Raw genomic sequence first — 22026 nt, 5'->3', positions numbered from 1 at the left:
TAAGGTTGGGTGTTGTTCCTAGAAACTCAAGTCCATTTCCCCAGCTCTCCTAATAATTCTGACCTAAGTGTCATTTAATAAATCCCTTTGGCCTCACCTGTCCAGAGTGGATACCATTATTTGTGAGAAAAAAACTCTGACTGATAAAATTTCACATTCCACCAACTCTAAGAGGGAAGTTATTTTATTAATTATTAAGGAAAAAGGGGGCTAAAAACGATTATGCGCTGTTAATTGTACAACCTTTTCTGAGTTCAGAATTATTTAAACTAGAGGAAAAAAATGTGCCCTAGATCAATGAAATATGTTACTGGTAAAAAGAATTCTCTCCCAGATAAAATTGATAGACAGCTGATTATGGTTTAAAAGGACTATATTATCTGGGAGGAAAAATAAAATCAAACCCAATACTCATAAATGCTGAGATCTCTGATTGCTCAATCCCAGGATAATCCCTAAGCCACCACCAAAAAGTGTTAATCGGTGCAGGCCCCTCCGAGAAAGTCTCCAGGTTGGTGCTCTTGGCACAGTGGGTAAGGGATCTTGTTCTTGCAAACATAACCTGGAGCAGCCAGACTGGCTGACTGTAGAACTCTGTAGCCAATTTAAGTGAGCCAACAAACAGATGCCTGTGAGCTTTCTGGTCCCATCATTTTCAGTTATTCACGGACAAAAAATCAGTTCTTTCTTTTTACTCCATTGTATTCTCTATTTCTTACATCTCTAAATACCAGGTTTTTGGAGGGGAGAGAGAGAGAGAAGAGGGATGGTTTAAAGGTGGTTCAAACAAAGGTAATGGAATTCTTCGAAGCCGTATTTGCACCTTACAGAGACCTGACTCTAGAACATGAGAGGATATTACCCAGAGCCCCTGTACTTCAAGAATTGCAGTGCTGTGATGTGACCTCCGGATGCAGTAGTCGTCACTGAGTGTCTTCCACTGGAGAGGAGGTAAATTTATAAGTATAGTAGGATCACATAGGTGAGGACATATTTTTGGAATCATAGGAAAATGATGTATGTGTTAGAAAAACAAAAGAGTGGTTCTGGTGAATACCAGCCACTCTGCTTTTTTGAATTCTCCTGGGAACCCTCCTCCCCCACATCCAGGGGTTATCCTGTGCACGACTCTAGGCTACTGGTTGATTTTTCCAGAGTTGAGCATTTAACTAAGCTAAACTAATTACTGTGTATCCTGAAGAATGTGCAAACTGCAACCAAGAGAAAGAAGCCAGAATCCCCTTAGATGCTTAGACAAGATTTTAAGGTTTGGGGTGGTCTGAAGTCATATTTTTCACCATGTGTGTAAGAAAAACACTTTAAGTTAGTTTGGAGGAAGGATAAGAAGGGTGTGTGTGTGGGGGGAATGAAAGATTTGGAAAGTCATGAGATGAGAGATGAAGAGAGAACTTAATGACTTTCTACTGGTTCCTGAGCACTTCCTGTCTTTAGGTTTCAGCATCTTCTTTTAAGTGTATCTTTTTGCTTAAACCAGTTTTTACACTTCTTGGGTGAGCACATCCCTTTTCTGCTTTGCTACTTTTTGCAGATAACTCACAAAATGTTATCTTGAGCCTAGCCTTCTCTCCTGAACCCCAGACCTGGTTTTCCAAGTATCTATTGGACATCTCAACTTGTGTGTCCAATTGGTACCTCAAATTCAACACATCCAAAGCTGGACTCGTCATCCCACCCCAGCACCCTGAAACTTACTCCTTCTCATGTATTCTGTATTTCAGTGAATGGCTTTGCAATACCCCTAGTCACCAACCTGGTATTCTCCCAGACAATTCCTTCTTTTTACCCCTCTTATCCCATAAGTCTAGGTCTCTGAGTCTTAACTTCCAAATATCATCAATGCTTTCCTTTCTCCCCCCTCTCCTATCTCCCTACATCATTTCAGTCCCATGTCATTACTGCTGAGTGTGACTATATATGGGCAATAGCACAATGACCAGACCCAGCCTTGCATTCAGGTGTACAGTGACAAGTCAGCTTTCTAGAACCTGAACTTAAAGCCTATATAAGAGACACTTTCCCCTACAGCACTGGCAGTAGCTGTGGACCCACCTTAGGGAGCTCCACCTCAACTGCTGCCAGGGAGCAATAACCTCTACTTGTTCAGTCTTTCTTCCTTGCGCTGGTCACAGACATCTGGACCAAACAATTACTCCTTGCCTTCACTCTCAAATGCCTTCAATACTCCTTTCCACCCAGCAGCCCAAGTCAACTTCTAACTTCTGAATTTGATCTTGTTACTCCTCTGCTCAAAATTCTTCAGTGGCCCCCTACTGTTTTCAGAATAAAATTTGAACTCCCGCAGCTGGGTCGCATATTCATTTGCAGCACACTCAGATGTGCTACCATATAGGTCTCCTCTGTTCCCTAGAACTGATTTGATCTTGTTCACAATGCCCCCACCCTGCTGGGTAACAGGGTCAGAGGAAACTAAAATTAATCCACTCTGGTAAGCTCAGTAGGGCTCCCATATTTTACTTTAGCTGGTCTCTATGTAATTCAATAAGTTTGGGTGACTCAGTCTGTCAGAATATTTTACCCTACACTTCCCCCTTTTCAAGATTGCATTTGGATATATAGGGATGTCATGTGAATTTCATGGCCTTAGAAGCGTTCCTTTAGGGTTGTGTAGGGTAGCATGTGCTGAGGTATGGCTAATCTGATATTAAAAAATTAGTGAATTACAACCCTAAGAGGTAGCTTTTACCATAACCACTTTATATTTGAGAAAGCTGAGGTTAAAAGTGTTTTGGTAGTTTGCCAAGGCCAAGAACCGGGAATTGGGCTCTCCCTGTTGGTGCACAGTGTTAAAAGGCAGCACTATGAAGCTATCTGCAGCCACTGCACCACAATTTCCATCCCTGGCCAGGGAAGTGACCCACATGGCACAGAAGACCTCCTCAGCAGTGTATTTCTGTCAGTCTGACTGCTCTGCTCCCCTCTCTGTTTCTGGTGAGTCCTCTCACCCTTCTGCACCTCTGGCCTGTACCCCAGTTCTTGTATGCATAAATGAATAAATCTTAAAAAAAAAAAAAAAGAATGAACCAGGAATTACCACTCTTCAAGCTCTAGAATCTGAGTCTAGAACCCCAGACGTAAGGCTGGATTTGGGAGCAGTAGGAATCTTCATGATACAGTTTCAGGGACCTGCTTATCCATGGAGAATATATAGAACACAATGAGTGTCCAGTTTACTGACTTAGGTAGAAATCACTACTTGATGGCTGCCCCCTCTCTCCTCACTCATACACACAGAGACTGCGCTCCTAGGAGACCTAGGATGAAAAGTCATGCCAGTCCAGTCCAGCCACAACTGAGCTTTCCCTCAGGTACCCTATTCCACTCTGCCCAGGTTCCTCACAGCACGGCAATCCACAAGCCCACTACCAACACTAGGTGGGAGCTCGGTAAACTGGCAGAGCTGCTCACACCTGCTGGGGCCAAGGGATGTGGAGTCAACTATAGACCCTCTGAAGTGGATATTCAAACCCACAGCCAGGCGGGAGTGGACATGTGGCTCGGGTTAGAGGGGGCTTCCATGATGAGAAGGTTTAGTGTATTCCAAGGCGTGGAGACAGATTTCCTCTGGATGACAGGAACAGGTATCTCAGTTATGGGGGGGATGCTCTCCTCAGGGGCTTTGGCCTTCTTCAGATGTGGAGTGTGCAGCCTTCCAGAGTAGGAAGGTTCAAGAAATCCCAGCGAGCAGGTGGGCCTCACCCCCGCCCCTTCCCTCCGGACGGAGCAAGGCAGAGCACCCCTCCACCCCTCCAGCCCCAGCCCCGCGCCGCACAGGGGAGGGCTAGCCCCTCCCCAGCACGCGACCAATGGCACCGGAATCTGGAGCGGTCAGCCAATTGCATGGCCGCATCGGCTAGGGGCTGGCTCCGCCCCCGACCGGCCGCTGGCCCTCGGCCTCCCGGGAGGCGGGGCTCCTCGCTGTTTTCGCTGCCCACCGAGCCGGGCCGAACCAGATCGAGCTCCACCGAGCCCAGCCGAAGGGAGCCGAGCGCAGCCGAATCCCGCGCTCGAGCCGCCTCCGCTACCCGAGCGCCGCGGGGCCGCGGAGGAGGCGCCGCCCCAGGGGGAGGAGGTGCCGGCTCGCCGCAGACCGCCCGCGGCAGAGGCCGCTCCGGTCGCGCCGCGGCGGGAGCGGCCGGCGGAGGCTGCGCGGCCGAGGGGGAGGGTCGGGGGAGGGGACGTCGCCCCTGCCCGCCTCCTGCTGCCCCCCGCCCGCAGGCTCCCGAATCTCAGTCGGTCTCTGTCGGCGCCCAGCATTCCTCTGCCCCGGACCCTCCCGTGGTCTCTCACCGGGCTCAACTCAGGTAAGGGGGGTCCTCCCCCCACGGGCGCGGGGGTCGAGAACCAGAGACCCAGAGGCGGAGATGAAGAGACGTGGGTCTAACACAGCCCGCAGAGAGACTGACACAAAGACTCACGAGCGACGCACAGAACCACGGAGACAGACCCCCCGGAGAAGGGGTGAGAGACCCGGCCGCGGGGACACAGGGACACCGCACAGCCCGGGAGAATGAGGGACCCATTTACACACACGGAGAAAAAGGCACACAGGGACTGATGCAGAGATAGGCAGAGAGAGAGACCTGGAGGGAAGGGAGACATGGAAGAGACCGAGGCACAGACAACAGATACAAAGAGCTATCTGAAGAGACCGCCAGCTACCCAGAGCAGAGGTGGGGATACCGAGGCAGAGCGCGGTCCAGGCAAGGGAACACAGCAGAGTAAGAGCGAGACACAGACACGCACACCTGACTCTTGAAAAGGCACACACATGCCTGCCAGGGCCTCCACAAAGTTCCCTCTGTGGGAGCTGGCGCCTCCGGCTGGCTGGAGTCCTTGGGGGGGGCGGGCGGGGGCATACCATCTCCATCCTCCAAGCCCTTGGGCTGCCTCAGTCCCACCCACTCACACTGCTGGCAGCTCAGTGGGCAGGGGCAGACCATGGCCACTGGCTCTAACTAGCAGGACATAGCGCCTGCCAACTCCAGCTTTCCCAGGTGCCCAGAACCAGACCTGATGATGAGACATTGGCTCTGTGGGGCATTCGGGCCTGCTGGAAACCAATTCTCTGCCAGGGAGGCCAGAGCTGTGGGAAGAGGTTTTCTTCTCTACTTCTCGCCTAGGCTGTACCCTACCCCTACCTCCTCATCACTTACCCTTTTTGGTATCCCCCACAGGTTCAGGATCGCATGTGGAAATCTCCACTACCCAGGAATCATTGAGTGTGTGGACAGGACAGCCTCCCTAAAGGCCAGCGGAATCAGAGTCTTGCCTCGGCATGGGCCTTGTCGTTGAAGCAGCCTTGCTCTCTGTGCTGGTCTGAGGGTGCTGCCCGTCATGGGGGCAGCCATCTCCCAGGGGGCCCTCATTGCAATTGTTTGCAACGGACTTGTGGGCTTCTTGCTGCTGCTGCTCTGGGTCATTCTCTGCTGGGCCTGCCACTCCCGCTCTGCGGACATTGACTCGCTCTCTGAATCTAGTCCCAACTCCAGCCCTGGCCCCTGTCCTGAGAAAGCGCCCCCACCCCAGAAGCCCAGCCATGAAGGCAGCTACCTGCTGCAGCCCTGAAGGTCCTGGGCCTACCCTAGAGTCTGGGACCTAAGACCATCCCGCTCAGAACCTGGAGTCAGGACCCCAGACTCCATCCAGCCTGGTGTCCAGAACTCAGAGACCAGCCTGTCTGGAGCTGCACCTGGCATCCAGAAGCTAGCCAGCTCTGCTCAGAGGACTCCGATGGCCTTAGGTAGATAGGCCTAGGGTGAGGGTTCATGAGTTGGTGCTAGGGTTAGGGCCAATCTGGACTCTGCTCCATGCCAAGGGCCAGAGGCTGGGTCCATCTTCTCCCTAGACTGAACACCTCTAGGCCCTCTGGGTTGGGGAAGCAAACTGGACTCCATGGCAATAATGGGGGGGCGTCCAGGTTGGGCCCCTCCTTTGGTCCTCCCAATGTTTGCTGGATAATAAATGGAATTATGGCTCTACCCTGAGATTTTCTCTTCTTCCTGAGGTTCCTACAATAGCAAAATGAAAGGTGTGGGGTTCCAAACAGGTTTATTTGTGTAAAGTGGGGGTGGGGGGGTAGGGTAATGGCAGTTGCCGGTCTAATCCTGGGTAAGGGTAGAGAGGGTTCTGGGGTCTGGTCAGAGCTGGAGTCACATTCTGAGTGCTAAGGCTAGGCTTGAGTACCAGGGTCAAGACAGATGTTCATAAAGGGGACAAGCACTGAAATGAAGCCTTAGACTTTGGTTTTCACTTCCCTCACCAGGTTCAGCAGCTTGTCCAATTTTGCAATCTCCACAGCTGGACCTTTCTGCACCTCCTGCCCTTTCTTTTCCTGCAGAGAAAGGAAGGAGTAGTAGGGGGTGGGTTCCAGTTGTACCCTATCTGACCTATCCCATAAGATTCTGGGTCCCGCCACCCCCCATTCCTACATGGTCCTTCCCCAACTTGGGTTAGGTGGCTGTCAAGGTGCCCACCTGAGGTCTGTAAGCATCTGGCTCCAGCATTGAACCTCAGATGGACATAAGGTCTTGATGCTGGGAGGAGTGGGGGACAGTATCTATATACTGACCACAAAGGAATTAGCTTTTCAAGCTGGGAGAGATGTAACCCTGAGGAGAGGTGGGGCCTCTGGCTTCTGGGACCAGACCTCCCACAGGTCCCTGGCTGAGTCCTAAAAAAGTGCTGAGCTGTGTATTTGTGGAGCAGGTTGTGGACAAAGCCACTTAGCCAGTACTTAATATCTCAGGCCAGACTGGGAGTGGGGTGCCGTTTGGGGCCAGGCCTGGCAGACACACCCAGAGTGGGGGAGGGTATAAGAGACCCAGGAAGGCAGATATCCAAAGTCATTCCAGATGACCTTGACTGGGACTGTCCCTCAGAAAAGCAGAGCCTGTTTGTGACCCTTCACTCTGACCTGCAGAGCACTCTAGTGCTTTAGCTGGTAAGCTGAGCCCCGAGTAAAAGAGTTGGGATGCTGGGCTGTGTGCCGCTCATAGGTCCCATGAGCTCCTTGGCAGACCAGTACCAGTACCATCTTCCCCACTGTCCAGGCAAGTGAGATGCGGGCTGGGCTGTGAGACTGGGGCAGCCACCACTTCCTGCCTTTCCTCTGCTCCTGCCCTCTCAGCCACCTGTGCCCACTGCTCACTGGCACCTGCCCCAGCCTTGCCTGCTGAGAGCCCAGCCTGGCTCGGGCCTGGACTGTGAGAAGTGGAGGAGAATGCAGGGCCAGCAGGCCCCTTCCTGGCCCCATCCCAGCAGCTGATAGCAGATTTCCTCCTGCTCCCAAATCTGTCTCCCCATGCCCCTGTGGCCCAGTGCTTTTGCCAACACCCAGCTCACTTCTACAGTCTGGAGGCTGAGAACAAAGTTTGCTGTTTTTCTCTTCTTTCTCAAATTAAGGTCACCTTCTCTTTGGGCCTCACCACATCCCCTGGGAGTTAGGGGACTTGGCTTTTCGTTCTAGCTTTATAATGAAAGCCCAGTCCCTATAGGATTTAGGGTAAGTCCCTTGCCATTCTGAGCCTAGTTTCTGATCTGTACAGTAGTTGAGGAAAGAGAGCCTTTGAGCCTGGGCAAGCTGGGTTTGGATACCAGTCATGCTCCTTGGGTCAGGAAATTGGGCCTCTGTGGCCAAGTCCTCTTAGGAAGGGAGACCACAGCCCACAGGGGAGGGCAGACGCAATACCCAAAGGACTTCTTTGCACCCATAGGTGCAAAGGAACATAGGAACCTTCAGTCTACCTAAGTACCAGCCCTCACCTGTCACCTACTCAGGTCCTCTGATCCTGAGGTAGCTTTGTCCTCAGGTCCTCAGAGATACAGTTCCCCAGAAACAGAGTCCAGCTCTCGCAGCCATGACTGTCAGTTATTCTGGGAGGAGTAGGATCCTTGCCTCCTGGGATCAGAGTAGGCAGGGCAGGCCCCCATCCTGACCTGCCACCTTCAGGGTACGATGGCTGTACCCAGAGGTGACCCATCCCTCCCAAAGCTGTCCAGCTCTGTCAGCTCAAGCCTGGGTCTCCTTACTAAATTAAGAGCAGATTTTATCTGTTCCATAAATTGTGCTGTCTCCTTTTCGAGACCAACTAGCTGGGCTCAGCAAAGAGCTTCCTGACACCCCCCACTCCCCCCCAGCCTGTCCTCCTCAACCCACCACAGCCTCTGGGCCACAGCTGCAGGCGCTTAGCAGTCTTCTGAGTATTTATAGCCAAGTCCACCCCCTCCCCCAGCTGGCTACAATTACAGGCCAGGCCGAACTCCCAGGCACTCGCCTCCCTGGCCGAGGTTGGGAACAGACCTGGCAACAGAGGGATGGTGTGATGGCCCCTGTCTTGGTGGGGATATGGGGGGCAGATGTCAGTAGTTGCTTCCTCAGACAGCAGCAAATTATGACCAGAAGTTACGTTCATTGGGGCAGCTTAACCTAAACCTGGTTCAACTCTGATCCTGGCCCGGAATTTGGCAGAAAGCAAATTCCACATTCTTGCTTAATACCCAGTTGGGCAGAACTGGGCTCTGGGTTCTTGGGCTTTGGACTTTTAAATTGGACTCAGACTGGATTCTAAGGTCTGGGTTCTATCTAATACCTGAAGCAGGACTCAGAGCTAGACTTTGAAGTCATAGTCCTGGGCTTTGTGGCATGTTACTGGGGTTCTGGGACTCTGGGCAGGGTCTCCCAATCATTCTAAATTCAGAAAGGAAGCAGCTCAAAAGGAGGACTGCCATGCTGCTGAACTAGTTACCCTTGCCAGGGCTCATTTCCTTCTTCCTTGCGTGGCCCTGCAGCTCCCAGCTCAGGGCCATTGGTGCTGAAGCCTTGTTTAAGTCCAGCCGATGAAGTAGTGACCAAGGCCTGGTGACCTGGTCTACACCAAAGGAGCCAGGCTGTCCCTGTGCCTCCCCCAGGCCTCACGCCCATTTAGTAAATAGCGGTATCTCCACCTGGGGCCCCACAGGTAACTCAGCTTCAACTTGTCAATACCGATCTGTCTCCCTTCAAACTTACCTCTGCTATGCTCTACATTTGGCAATGACACCTCCCTATCTAGCCACAAACCTGGGGGCTTCCCTCTGGCTCTCTCCCTTCCTCTCAGCTCCCACTGTCCTGGAGACCTTGTCTCTTCTGGCAGCCCAAACTCCTCAACCCCGCACCTTCGGCATCTTGCGCAAATTGGGTGAGAGCTTGAGGCAGGTGATGTGTCCACGGTCATCTCCCACAATGATGATGGGGTGGATGGGGTTGAACTGCACATGTGTGATCTTGTTCTTCTTTCTAGCCACCACTGGCTGGCTGCAGATGGCCTCATACTTGTTGATGGATAAGTCAAATACATGGGCCTGTGGAGAGGTGGGTGTCAGCATACTAGGGGGTAAGGAGACCCCTGACCCCTCTCCTTGGGGAGTCAGCCCATAGGCTTTTGGGGGAGACACAGCAGTGGCATAGTGCCCTACAGCTGGGAGAGGGGAGTTGTGTCTCCATTTGCTTTTCCTGAGATTGAGGAAATGAGCATAAAAAGTTGAGAAAGTTTAAGTCTGTGTAGAATTGAGAATAAGAGCAGCTACCATCTATGAAGCAATTATATACTAGACTCTGAGAAAACATGTTCCATGGTTTACCATCTAACTGTAACCCTCACAGCTGCTGCATAAGGTAGGTTGTATTAATTATAATACATTTTATAATGAGATAGAGGCTCTGAAGGCTAATTTGCTAGTAAATGGCAAAGCCAGGATTTGCACCAGTTGATGCATGTAATTCAGACACTGCTTGTCATATAAAGCACTCAACAAATGTTTGATCTTATTTTTACCACACCCTAAGTCCAAGTAGCCAGTAACTCTTGCTGGGCAACTATAGTAGCATCCTAACCTGCCTTTCTACTTCTAGTCTGGTGGTTCCACAGCCCATCCTTCATGTAGCAGCCAGACTTCCTAATCTAAACTCCTCTTGGAAGTATAAATAAAATCCAGATCTCTTACTTTAATTTTCCATTTTCATCTCATGTTCTCTCCCCTTTGCCTACTAATTCCCAATCACACATGCCTGCTGTTCCTTAAGCCTCTCAAGATTATTCTTACCCCAGGGCCTTTGCACTAGCTGTTCCTTCTGTCTGAAACACACTACGCTCTACCCTGTCTTCACATGACTGATTCTTTATTATATAGCTCTTACCTCTCCAAAGAAGCTTCTCTTGATCACTCTGAGAGGTCACCCAGTTCTTGTATTTTACATCACTCCCTCACACTTCCTTAATATAATAGCTGCATTACCAGGTCCTCTCCGGGAGCCACAGTTGACCATGACTGACTGACTGACTGACTGACTGACTTTAAGTGCCTCTTCGTTTCTATCGAGGTCCATAGAGACAAAAATGGGTTTGTACCTAAGGATTTTCTCATAAGATGTTAGTTGTTTTCAACGATTCTCAGTGTTGACTAGAGCTCTCTCATCTGCCCTTCCAGACTAGAGCTCTCTCATCTGCCCTTCCAGACTCAGTTTGCTTAATCCCAAGAATGGTACCTCATTACTTTTAGATACTATTTCAACTAGATCAACTTAAATTTATACATCTTACATTGGACTAGCCTCTGCTCCCTCCTTAGGGGCCTCAGAGACTACTGTTCCTCATGGTCTCAATCCCAGAGTACCCTTCAAGAGGCACAGCCTTCTCTCCTCGAGGCCTCATGGGATGAATGCTTCCACTTTTGACAAGGTCCTAGATGGCCTAGCCCTGGAGACCACACAGTTCTTGTGTCCCACCTTCTATTTGATCTGGGCCTGAGGTGGGCTCTCAGGGAGAAAATAGCTACCTCATTCTAGGTATCCAGGGGGAGGCTCAGAAGACTCAGGAAGGAGGCACTCACTTTCCCATTGGTAGTGACTGCCGCAAACACAGTAGAAGAATAGGGTGCCCAGGCCACATCTCCCACAGCTGAATTCAGGTCATAGATGAACATTGGGGTCCTGCAGTGGTGGAGAGGCAGGAAGCTAATGCCACAGAGCTCTCACAGAGCCCCACAGGCACCTCACAGGCATGCCCCTCACTTGATGGTGTGGTCCCAGATCTTCACTGTCCAGTCGGAGCTGCAGGACATGAAGACCTTGCTGTGGTATGGGTTCCAGGTCACAGCATCCACTGCCATGTTGTGGGCATCATAGGTGTCAAGGAATTGACTGGAGTAGGATTTGGAACACTGGGAAGGAGAGGGAAATCAGGTCAGAAGTGAAAGAGAGTTCAGCAGCTTCCACTTCCTGGGGGGTCCTGGATGACCAAAGCCTGAGCAAGAAGCCTCTCCTCACTCCACATCACTGTCACAGCTGAGGCAAAGCTGTTGGCTGCTCTTCTCACCCTCAAAACGCTCAGAAAGAAAGGAGGGGCTTAATGGTCTGGGATTAGGGTGGGTGGGGGAGCCTTCCAGAAGGCTCAGGGAACATCAGCCTAGTGGCTTGACCCCGAAGGATTTCAGGCTGGGTAAAAAAAGCCTTCTTTCCTTCAGCTAAGGCAGAGCAGGTCTGGGGGCTCTAGGTGAGGTGTGGCCCAGTCAGTATTCTGGGTAAAGCCTGTGGGCAGACAGACAGAGCCCTGGGTCCACCCTGAGCCTACAGTCAGAATCCTTGGAACAGTAATAAACATCCCTCCTTACCCAGGTAAGAGCAGGTACAGAGCCAGGCACAGAAACACCTTCAGATTTCCCGGTGAGCTTCTTAACCTGACCACCAAACCCCCTGTTTTTCCCTCCAGAAGAGGGTGTGACTGATCAGTTTTTCTTCTCCTGACTCTTCAGGCCACCACTGGGGAGGGTGGAGAGGGGGTGGGGACCTTTTTTGCATTCAGACCAGCTACGGCTGGGCCTCTGGGGCTCCCGGGAGGCTGCCTGTAATTAACATTCTGAGTCCTGAGCCTAAGAAAAGCTTACAGCAGAGCTATTTCTGGATGGATGGAGGTTCAGAAGGATGCTCACCTACTAACACTGAGACCTTGCAGAAACTGGCCCTGAAGTTCCAGCCTGCCAGCTGGGATGCAGCCGGTACTCAAGAGATAAATTTTCTTGTTACTTGGCCTCATCTCAAATTTAGCTGTCCTCCAGGAAGTCTTCCCAGAGTGTTCTAAGTCCTCCACCCTGCCCTGCCACCTCTACCTTCTCCACTCTCTTCCTGGGAGTGGAGCCCCTGACGGAAAGATGGTGGGCAGGACTAAAGTTGCCCTCTAGATTCCTTTCCTCCATTCAGCGCCCCCTTCCCACGACCCAAGTAGGTCAAGACATGCACTCTTCCCCCTAGAAGCCTTTCCTAGGTCTGATGAATGCTAAAGGTCGATCGGAGTAGTGTCTGTTGAGAACTCGGAGGCCCCTGGAGATTAGGTCTAAACCGCCCTGTGAGGCGCAGGGGCACAGGGGCCAGCTCACCTTGTAGATTTTCCCCTCTTCTGTGCCCACTAGGAACATGTAGTCGATGTCTTTGTGGAAGGCAAAGGCGGTGCCACAGCCTTGGGAGAAAAAGGCACAGCTTTAGCTGGGTTCTGGGCAAGAAACTCCCAGCACCTTCCTACCCAGCCACAGGTCCAGGGCCCCTGCGCAGGCTGCAGGCTGCAGCCAGTCTGGCAAACAGAAACCAAAACGGCTCCCTGGTCTGCTGCCTGTCCCAGGCAGGTGGGACTCTGCAAATGGTCAGGGTTTCTGCAGACAGGAACTGGGGCCTGGGTAAACAAGGCAGGGATTGAGTTAAACAGGGTCAGGGTCAGGGTAAACAGGGCCAGGGTCTGCAAACAAGGACATGGTCTGTGCAAACAGGGATATAGTCTGCATAAACAGGGTAGGGACTGAGTAAACAGGGACGGGATCTGGGTAAACAGGGGCCTGATCTGCATAAACAAGATGGATCTGCATAACAGCACCTGATCTGCATAAACAGGGCTGGGGCCAGCGAATGGGAAGGGACAGGACCTGCACAGACAGGGAGAAGCCAGGGTTCAGGGCTGGAGGAGGCAGATTTGGTCACAGTCACTGACCCTCAGAAGGCCTGAGTGGCCGTGGCCCGCCCGGGTGTGAGTGGGCTGGGGATCCTACCCACTGTGTGTAGCTGCAACCCTTCGAGACCTTCCAAGGTGCTGCCCTCCACCTTCAGCTTGATGACATCTGTGTGAACCAGCTCACTCTGCAGGTGGAGGGATGGGAGGGTACATGGGCTGAGCTGGGTTAGCAGATGGGGTGGCCGTACTTCCACTCCCCCCACTCCCCACCCATCCCATCACAACCCATTCTGGGAAACAGTCACCTTCACAAGCGTCCAAGACACAATCCTGCCATCAGATGACACAGAGAAGAAGTTTAGGTTGTGGTCCATGTCATCCTTCTGCCACTTGACCTAGAAACACCAAACTGTGAGCTCAGGGCCGCTGCCTGAGCCCCTGCCAGGGTGTTGCGTGAGGGCTGTGAGCCATACAGGGTGCTCTTAAGAACCTGCCTGAAGTTCGGAAGCAAGTTCAAGGAGCCCATTTCCCAGAGCCCCATGGTTGACCTTCCTCTCCTTCCTCCGTCCTCCTGCCCACTTCTCTCTGTCTCCCCCGTCCCCCCTTGACCACCGTCAGGCCTCACAGCCCTAATCCACTCAGTTGGCTGCAGATTCTTCCCTAGTTGAGTTGTAGTAAACTGGTTGAAGGGATAAGGCCCTGGCTGGCTCTGGGTTCAATCTCACACAGACAAGGCCTGGAAAGGGCAGGGCCGATTCACTAGTTTCCTCATTTTAAAACAGGAACCATAATAGCACATGTTTGTTGTAAGGAATAAACAAGATAATGAACTGGGAAGCCTGAGGTCAGAACGCTGCATCTGTTAAGTGTAATGTTAACTAACACCCTCATTATTACCGTCATGCTAGGAGAGGGGCCTCTCCTGTTTGCCCCTCCCCTGTCTCTTCCAGGCTTCACTTCTCTTTTAGTAGTCTTTTCTCCATTCCCGCCTTTACTTTACCACTAGCTCCTGCTCCCAAATCTCACTCCCAAATCTCAAAATTTGAGCTGCATTTCTCCATCTGCAAATCGAGGTTAATAACCCTGCCCCACCCATCTTCTCGGGGCTGGAAGCAAACATATGGGAAAGTGTTTTGGAGACCAAGCTGTTGTCTTATGAAGATGACACGCTTGAGGCTCGGATTTCTGTTGCCAGATGTGAGGCCTGGCCAAGCCATATCCCAGGGAGCTGGGGCGGGGCGGGTGCCCGGGGCTTCCATCCTCTAGCTCCCTCCAGACCTCCTGTTCTGAGACCCTGGTCCCCCGTCACAAACAGAGGTCCAGTGAGAGAGGAAAGGAACCCTGTGCTGCTGCCTGTAACCACAGCTGTCACCATGGCTGTAGAGGGGGGTGGGTAGTGGTGTGTGGGAAGGGGGAGGAGGAGGTGAAGAAGAGTTTGTCCCTCTCCAGCACCCCCAAGCCTAGTGGATCACAGCTGCAGGAGGGCGGGCTGAGGGGAGCCTGGGCTTGTCTGGGCAGCCAGCTCTTTTGCACTTTCACTGGGGGGCCTAGAACACCTCAGAGCCAGTGAGGCCCAAGCCAGACTCCCCCAGATGCTGAGACACTTCCCCTCTGGTCTGCATAAAGGTAGTCCCTTTAAAGCAGGGAGGAGGCTGGGGGTGTCAAAGGCCAGGCTGTAAGAGGCACGAGGGAGCTGCAAAGGGAAGTGTTTAATGAGTAGCCGCCAGCACGCATGGAAATTGTATTTCACACCCCACTTAGCAGCCTGATGCCCAATGGGGGGTGGTGTGAGTATCTGCAAGTGAATGTCTGTGTATAAGTGTGTGTGCAAGTCACACATGCACCCCTGGGGTGGAGGTGTGAGGGCAGGAATAAAGCTGGAGAGAGAGAGAGACAGAGACACAGAGACAGAGCACAGGAGCCTGCTTACCTGACGTTCTTCTGCCTTCTCACACTAGACTGGCTTGGCCCTACTTTCTGATCCTATATCCTTCCTGCTCCCATACCCAAAGTAGCACAGGACAAATATGCACTTTTCCCCCCCACAGAGTGCTGCTGGTTGATGTTTAGCTACTCAGGTGGGCCCCCTGGGGATAAGCCTTCCGGAGCCTTGGGACAGGAATCCAGTCCCCTATGAACACATTTCTCTCCCTGGCTCCAAAATCTTTCAGTTCCTCAGCTTCCCGATGCCAACAGAATATAGGCCATCTGCCTGGTTCTGCCATTTGAGATCCAAACAACCTCTCTGGTCTCCCTGAGACACAGTCCTTTTCAGGAAGATCTAGACAGTGCCGCTAACCTCTCACTCACCAGCCTGGCTGTCCTTCAAGTTCCAAGCCCATGCAAACAACCTCCTGTCGTATACTACCCTCTGGACTCCAAACTTGTTCCTTTTCTGCCACCTTCCATTTCTGTGGATGCCCTACCAGGCATGCCAAGCCCCAGTGCTTCCCTCCCCGCCATCCAGTAGGCTTTTCCTTCTCCTGATTTTATTGCCTCGATCGCTCTCAACCCTAGCTCCTCACTTCCACCTCTGCTGCTCCTCCTCCAGCTCAGGCTTCAAGATTCTCATGCTGCAGCCAGAGATTTCCAGCACACAGACATGACTGCAGGGGAAATCTAGGTGCCTTGTGAAAGTAGCTCTGGGGACAGGGCAGAGAGCACAGGGAGCCCACAAGAGCAGCTCCCCTATCATCTTTACCATTTTGCTTGCATTTCATTTGGAACCACTCACTTTCAAAATCCAAGCTTCTTCCTTGCTAGAGAAACACACACTAACAACTAGGTGCCTGTGCTTCTTCCAGGTCCTGTTCCCACTCCTGGTCTCTCACTGTGCTCCAGATGACACACTGCTTCCCAGCAGGTCACTCAGCTTGATGCCTCTGTGTCACTGCGCCTGTGACCTCTTTGTGCCCTTCTAATTAATACTTTCTCAGCCCTGACAGTTCAGTTCAGGTGTCCCTTGCTCGAGGAAGCTCTCCCTGGTCCTCCAGCTCCTTCCCCCAATCCTGGACTATTGGGACGCCCCTCCTCCGTTTCTACTCAGTGTCCACATAAGCCCTCTTTAGTACTTAACCTCCTATCCTGGCCCAGTCATCCTGTGGCTGTGGTTATCACCCCTCTAGTAACTCTAGAGACTAAGCCCTTAAGCATCCTCAGCTCCCAGAGGAGCAAACAGGATAGACAGATGAGGAGGAAGGAGGGGAGGGGACAGGAAGTGAGTAAAGGAGTTAGAGACAGGCAGGCTCCTCCCATGTCACAAGTCTTGATTCCTGTCAAGAACTTCCAGTCTTTAGTTTTACAAAGGCAGCAGCCCTATTCTGACAGGGGAGCAGAAAGTGACCCCAACCAGGTGTGTTCCAGTCTCCCTGGCACCTGCCCAGTGAGAAGGAAAATGTGACTTCTGCATACCCCGTTGGCATTCCCCAGCTGCCATGTGACTCAGAGCACCTGGTGGAGTGGGAGCAGGCCTTAGCCCGTCATCCTCCTGGGCTTGAAGAGGGTGCTGAAGTTAATCATCAATGCTCTGTGTTTGGCCCTGGTCTATCGGAGAGCAGAGGCAGGCAGGTGCTGGTTCAGTCTGGTCTTGCTCTTCTCCCGGACCTTAGTTCCTGCAGCCATCCTCCCTGTGTCTGGGACCCTCAGGCACCTGGGGGCAGTGAACTGGGAGGTGGAATTTTCAGGAAAGAACTCCTGAGGCTGCAAGCTCTGCAGGGGCTTTGGTGGAACTTTGGAGGTGAAGTAAGAAAGGGTAACTCCCCTGGGAAACGTGTCTGCCAACTCACGGCCAGAAAAGGCAGGAGTACAGAGCCTGCCTGCAGATTTTGTCAGGACAGCAGACAGAGAATGGTGAGAAAGCTGAGTCCCAGCACTGCCTGATAAGTCCAAGGGCCTTGGGCAGCTTTAAGCAGAAATCACCCCTTGGATTCTCCTGGACCTGCTGTGGGGTGAGGGTACATGGCCTTGGAGGGAGGACACAGTGAGAGGGGGCCTGCAAAGTCACAGCTAAGAGACCCTCTAAGGTTGAAACTGTAAAGTCCAGTCTCAGTGTACTACAACTAGAGACAGAGAGTTGGGGTGAAAGATAGCATGATGTCCAGGTAGTGGTTCCATCCTGTGGCAGTCTGGAGGAGTGTTACAGAGAAGACAGGGACAGGGACAGAGGCTACCTGTCATGTCTCACAGCCCCACCTGGAGGGTAGATGACTGGCAGAGCACGCCCCTATCTGGGAGGTCCCCTGAATTTAGCCTAGATGTCAGAGGAGAACCCATGTGGCAGTTGAGGAAGCCCAGAGAAGGGAACTAGAGACCTTGACATACTCAGCAGAGGTCTGCCAAGGCCCTGGAGGTTTCTAATCCCAGGCTCTGTGTCACCGACCACCATACTTACTGCAGACCCTCGTTACCTCCTGATCCTTAGCTTCTGCCCTGCTCTATCCAATCTCTTGGCCTCTAAGTTGGCCGCCATCATCCTGATCTCCTTGCCTGTGGCCCTCTTCTCTCTGCTCCCAATGCTCACTTCCCTCAAGCAGCTTGGAGGCTGACCTGCCACACCGGGTCCGTGTGCTTGCCAGACTTGGCTGAGCTGCGGAAGGAGGGCTGGGATTGGGGTTTCTTGAGGTTGTAAACACCCACGTTGCCATCATAGTAGCCCACCACCACCAGGTAAGGGTAGTCCACGTGCATGTCCAGACACATGATGCCACTCTCACTGCTGAACATGTATTCGGGAAAGCTGGGATTCTTCATGCTGTAGAATAGCAGCATGCCACGGCTCTGCTTCATGAAGTCATCTGCTCCGGGGAAGATGGGCAGAGGTTAGAGGACCCAGCCATCCCAGGACCCCTCGCTGTCCCATAATGGATGGACTAGCCCTTCCTCCTATGGGTCCTCTAAGTGTCTCATCTCCACCTGCAAATCATAAGACTTGGCCTACCCCTTCCCAGGACTCATGTGAAGATCCAATAACTCATAAAGATGACCAGGGTCAGACAGTTATTCTGTCCATTTTACCTGGGATACAGGAAAGGGGGCTGCAGGCTCAAACATTGCTGAGTGAAGAATGTCTTGAGAAGGTACAGTACCCCCACAGAGTACCCTGGCTGCGATGCCAGCCCAGAGGCAGGATGTTGTCCTGAGATGCCTGGATAACACCCCTGTGCCACCTATGGGTGTCCTGGGTGTGTCCCAGCCCAGGACAAGGGTTCACTTTGGACCCATATGGAGCTGTCTGTGTGAGTCACAAACTAGCCACTGTCACCATCTTCCCACACATGCTGCCCCACAGTCCCCGCATCACCAGAGCTCCAGCCAGCTGATCAGGCTCCTATAGGCCCGCTGTGCCACCCTTCTAGCCTGGGCACAACTTTAGGTGATTAACAGCCCATCACTCAGCAAAGGCCCTCCTCTCTGCCCACCCCATGTAGAGGCAGCACCTATGGCTCTTTCATCTGCTGCACACTCAGTGCCCATCCCGAAAATACTGCCACTGAACAGAATACAGTCCCAGGGTGCAGCTCTCCTGCTATCAGCCCGGAAGCTTTCCAAGCTCATAGCTGGAGGGTGAATGTCTGGGAACCTCCTCCCCCACCACATTCAACTCTTCCATCTTGGGGGCCCTATGCTAAAGCAGCCCTTCAGATGAGATGAAGTTCTCCTCCTCTCCCCTTCCAAAACTACTTCCTGGCAACTACAGCCCTGGGCTCTTCTGACAAAGTGGCCAGTCCTGAGGAACAGAGTCCATGGGTGGGAGAGGTGGAAGGTAGCAGCAACTTGACTAGTTCTGCTTAAGTCATTTCCTGTCATTTCTAAGGCTGCCCCTTACTGAAGAGACAAGTGTCCAGGCTAGCTCAAGGCAGTCTGGGCTGGGCTCCTTAGGCATGAGGTCAGCTATGAACAGATGCCTATGAACAGATTCCCACCCCAGACCTTGCAAACACGAGTTGGTGCTTACTGGGAGCCAGGACCAGGCAGCAAGGAGCAGGCTAGCCGTAGATGGGTAGAGTTGGAAGCTGGGGCAAACTGACGTGCCCGATAAAGCAGTTCTCAATGGGGGTGCTTGCCTTTCCTTACCATGGGTAACCCTCACAAACACCAGACTCCTGATCATCTGCAAAAGATGTGTAAAGCGGGGTAGGAGGTGCCAGGGTCTAGCCTGAGTCATGGGGAGGGCACACAATGGTTCAGGAAGGAAATGCTTCCGCTCTGGGGAAAGTGAGACTCTTGGCAAAGAGGAGAAACTGGGAAGCTTCCAGACCCCTGGAGCCACGTTGGGTCACCCTGGGCCTGGCACTTTGTCAAAGCCAATAGAGAGCTGGCCTTGAGGTAGGGTGGGGAGCTGGCAGTATCTCATCCCATGGGGTTGCAGGGTGGGTCCCCAGTGCCTACTCTTGGAAGGCGAGAGCTCCCTCTGGCTGAGGGGAGTGCCTTTTCCTCCCAGATCACAAAGAGCTGGATCTGGGCAGTGTGACAGTCATTTGTCGCTCCTGTTCATCACCCAAACTTAAGTTTGGCCTCTGCTTGGGCTGGACCCCAACAGGGACAGGGTTACCCCATTTAAGATGTGGGCTTGTCCCGATGCAGCCCCTGTAGCTCAGTGAGACAAGCCCCCTTGCTGGGTAACAAAGTGTTAACTCCCAGGCAAGAGGGGAGCTATGGATACATTTGATGTTCAATCTGTCCCTAACTCTGGATAAGACTGACAGAGGGTGAGGGTGGGCACATAGGTGTCCTTCAACCACCCACAAGATTTGGAGAGCCTGATCTGCAGCTCTAAGAAAGCCATGATCCTGAGGCAGGGGTGACTTAATCCCATCACCATCTCACTGACCTCAGCTCCCTCTCCAACGTCCTGGCATTATGGAGCCCAGGGAAGAGAATGGATAGATGTCTTTTGGAACTGGTGGTCACCAGTGGGGGGCCTTAGTCTCTCAGCTTTACCCCTGTCTTGAAAGCAACAGTTCTAGATTGTGAGGAGCCATTCTAGAGAATTCTGGCTGTTAAGAGAAACTCGGGCTCCTGCTCAAGATTCAGGCAGGGCACAGCAGGCAGAAGGCATGATGAGGCATCAAATTAAAACCAGATTAGTGGCCCTCCCTGGTGGCGCAGCGGGTTAAAGCACTGCACTGAGAAGCTAAAGCCACTTCTGCATGAGTTCGATTCTTGCCTGCCCGGAGGTGACCACATGGCGTGTCAGACCTCTTCTGACCCGCCCACTGCTCCCCTCAGCAGTGTACTTCCTCGATCTGTCTGTTCTGCTCCCTACTCTGTCTCTGGTGAAGCCTCTCGCTACCCCTGAACCTCTGGCCTGTACCCCAGTTCTGTATGTATAAATAAATAAATCTTAAAAAAAAAAACAACCAGATTAGTGGTCAGAGGGAAGTAGATACTAAGATGTAGGGGCAAGGATCCTAAACCAGCCTCACGCAGCCTCCCAAACAGTGGAATCACAAATCAGTCCAGCCCAGAGCTTGCTCTAAGTCCACAGCTGTTTAATATCTATTTAAGTGACACAAGGGGCATCTGAATGGGGATTGTGGCAGGCAGGGTAAGGCCTCCCCCAAGATGTCTGTGTCCTGATCCTCAGAATTCATAAATACATTACTCTGTGTGTAAAGGGGATTTTGCAGATGCAATCAAATAAAGACCCTGAGATGGGAACATGATCCGGATTATCTGAGTGTCAGCATAGGGGTTTATACAGGAAGAGGGGGCAGGCGAGTCAGAGAAAGAGATGTGGGAACAGAAGCAGATGTCAAAGGATGCAGTTGCTGGCTGAAAAGGGGCCACAAGCCATGAGATGTGGCCTCCAGAAGCTGGACAAGGCAAGGATGTGGATGTTCCCCTAGAAGTTCCTAAAGAAACGAAGCCTCCTGATACCTGACTTACAGTCCTGACCTTCAGCACTGTGAGAGAATAAGTGAATATTGTTTAAGTCACTACGTTTGTCGATCATTATTATAAAAAATAATAAAACTGTTTTAGTTTTCCACTGCTACTCTAACAAATTATCACAAGCATAGTGACTTAAACAATATTCATCTAAAAAAAATAAAACCCCCAAACCGAAAAACTAATACCATAGACATTTCAGGAAAAGGGAACCCAAACAGTATCGTTGGAAATTTGAGGAAAGGTCATTTTCCTGGGACAGTTGGGTGGCAGTCCCTCCAGAGATCAGGGAGACCCATACAAAGATCTTCAGCTCTTCTGATGATAGTAAAGACAGCTTCTGTTTCCTATACCTCGGTCCTGACACCTTGGAATCCAGGAAGAAAAATTCCCCTTGGGCTAGGATTTGTATAGTCTCCAAAAACAGGAGATCACCCCAAAGCTGCCCCAAGAAAAGGTGGGGGTGCTAGAAGCTTTCAAACCTCCAGCAAGGCCCAGAGACCAGAGTGCAGGGCCGGAAAAGCCACCCAGGCAGCTGGGCTCTTCCCAGCACTCTCAATGAGAAGTCATATTTAAACAGCGTAGGAAATAAGAGCAAGGCCTTGGAGACAGAATACATCAAGAGGGACATTTAATTTGATTTAGGGAAAATGAGGCAAACATTTGAGAACCTAAATAACTAACCAGTAATTAAACTAACAACAGGAATGCCCTCTCACTACAACCCCGTGAGCACAGTGGCCTTTATGGACTATATTTACAAAAAGACCTGACAACATAATTAGTCCTGTAAATTTTACGCAGCCTGCAGCTGAAGAGTGATGGATTCTGTGTGTGGAGGATGAACAGGGAGAAATGAGGTGGATGAATTTCCATTTTCAGTAAATTATATTAACACTGCTTAATTAGGGAAGCTGACAAATAAATGATCAGGAAAGATTTAAATCCCTACAAGTGTTTCCTTGGCTTGGACAAGCTCAGGGATGGGACAGGATGTGGTGGGACAGAGTGGGAATGGGTTTGGGATTGGGATTCTGGGCCTGACGTTGGCCCCCTGGCAGCCCCCTCCCATTTCCCGTGTCAGGACCATATACCGAGCTTGGGGTGTGTTCCACGGTGCCTG

General features: G+C 51.8%; 2 protein-coding genes across 2 annotated transcripts in view; one reads left to right on the top strand and one right to left on the bottom strand.

The window, feature by feature from the left end:
- Positions 1 to 3013: 3013 nt before the first annotated feature.
- ENHO (energy homeostasis associated) lies at positions 3014 to 6020 on the top strand. The gene is made up of 2 exons (XM_012721669.1): positions 3014 to 4343; positions 5217 to 6020. Exon 2 carries the CDS (start codon positions 5377 to 5379, stop codon positions 5605 to 5607), a length of 231 nt encoding a protein of 76 aa, XP_012577123.1. The 5' UTR covers positions 3014 to 4343; positions 5217 to 5376; the 3' UTR covers positions 5608 to 6020.
- A 61-nt stretch (positions 6021 to 6081) lies between these two features.
- The window catches only part of DNAI1 (dynein, axonemal, intermediate chain 1), a 34765-nt gene continuing 18820 nt past the window's right edge, over positions 6082 to 22026 (bottom strand). Inside the window, exons 13-20 of the mRNA XM_012721258.1 lie at positions 17559 to 17806; positions 13319 to 13408; positions 13111 to 13198; positions 12451 to 12530; positions 11090 to 11238; positions 10909 to 11008; positions 9196 to 9381; positions 6082 to 6373 (exon numbers count right to left, since the gene is read on the bottom strand). Coding sequence (XP_012576712.1) covers positions 6275 to 6373; positions 9196 to 9381; positions 10909 to 11008; positions 11090 to 11238; positions 12451 to 12530; positions 13111 to 13198; positions 13319 to 13408; positions 17559 to 17806 — 1040 coding nt within the window. The 3' untranslated portion in view covers positions 6082 to 6274. The remainder of the gene's footprint in view (positions 6374 to 9195; positions 9382 to 10908; positions 11009 to 11089; positions 11239 to 12450; positions 12531 to 13110; positions 13199 to 13318; positions 13409 to 17558; positions 17807 to 22026) is intronic.

The sequence above is a fragment of the Condylura cristata genome, unplaced genomic scaffold, assembly GCF_000260355.1.
Source record: "Condylura cristata isolate star-nosed mole 26May11 unplaced genomic scaffold, ConCri1.0 scaffold00006, whole genome shotgun sequence".
NCBI lineage: Eukaryota > Metazoa > Chordata > Mammalia > Eulipotyphla > Talpidae > Condylura > Condylura cristata.
This window is presented reverse-complemented; position numbering and strand designations above follow the sequence as displayed.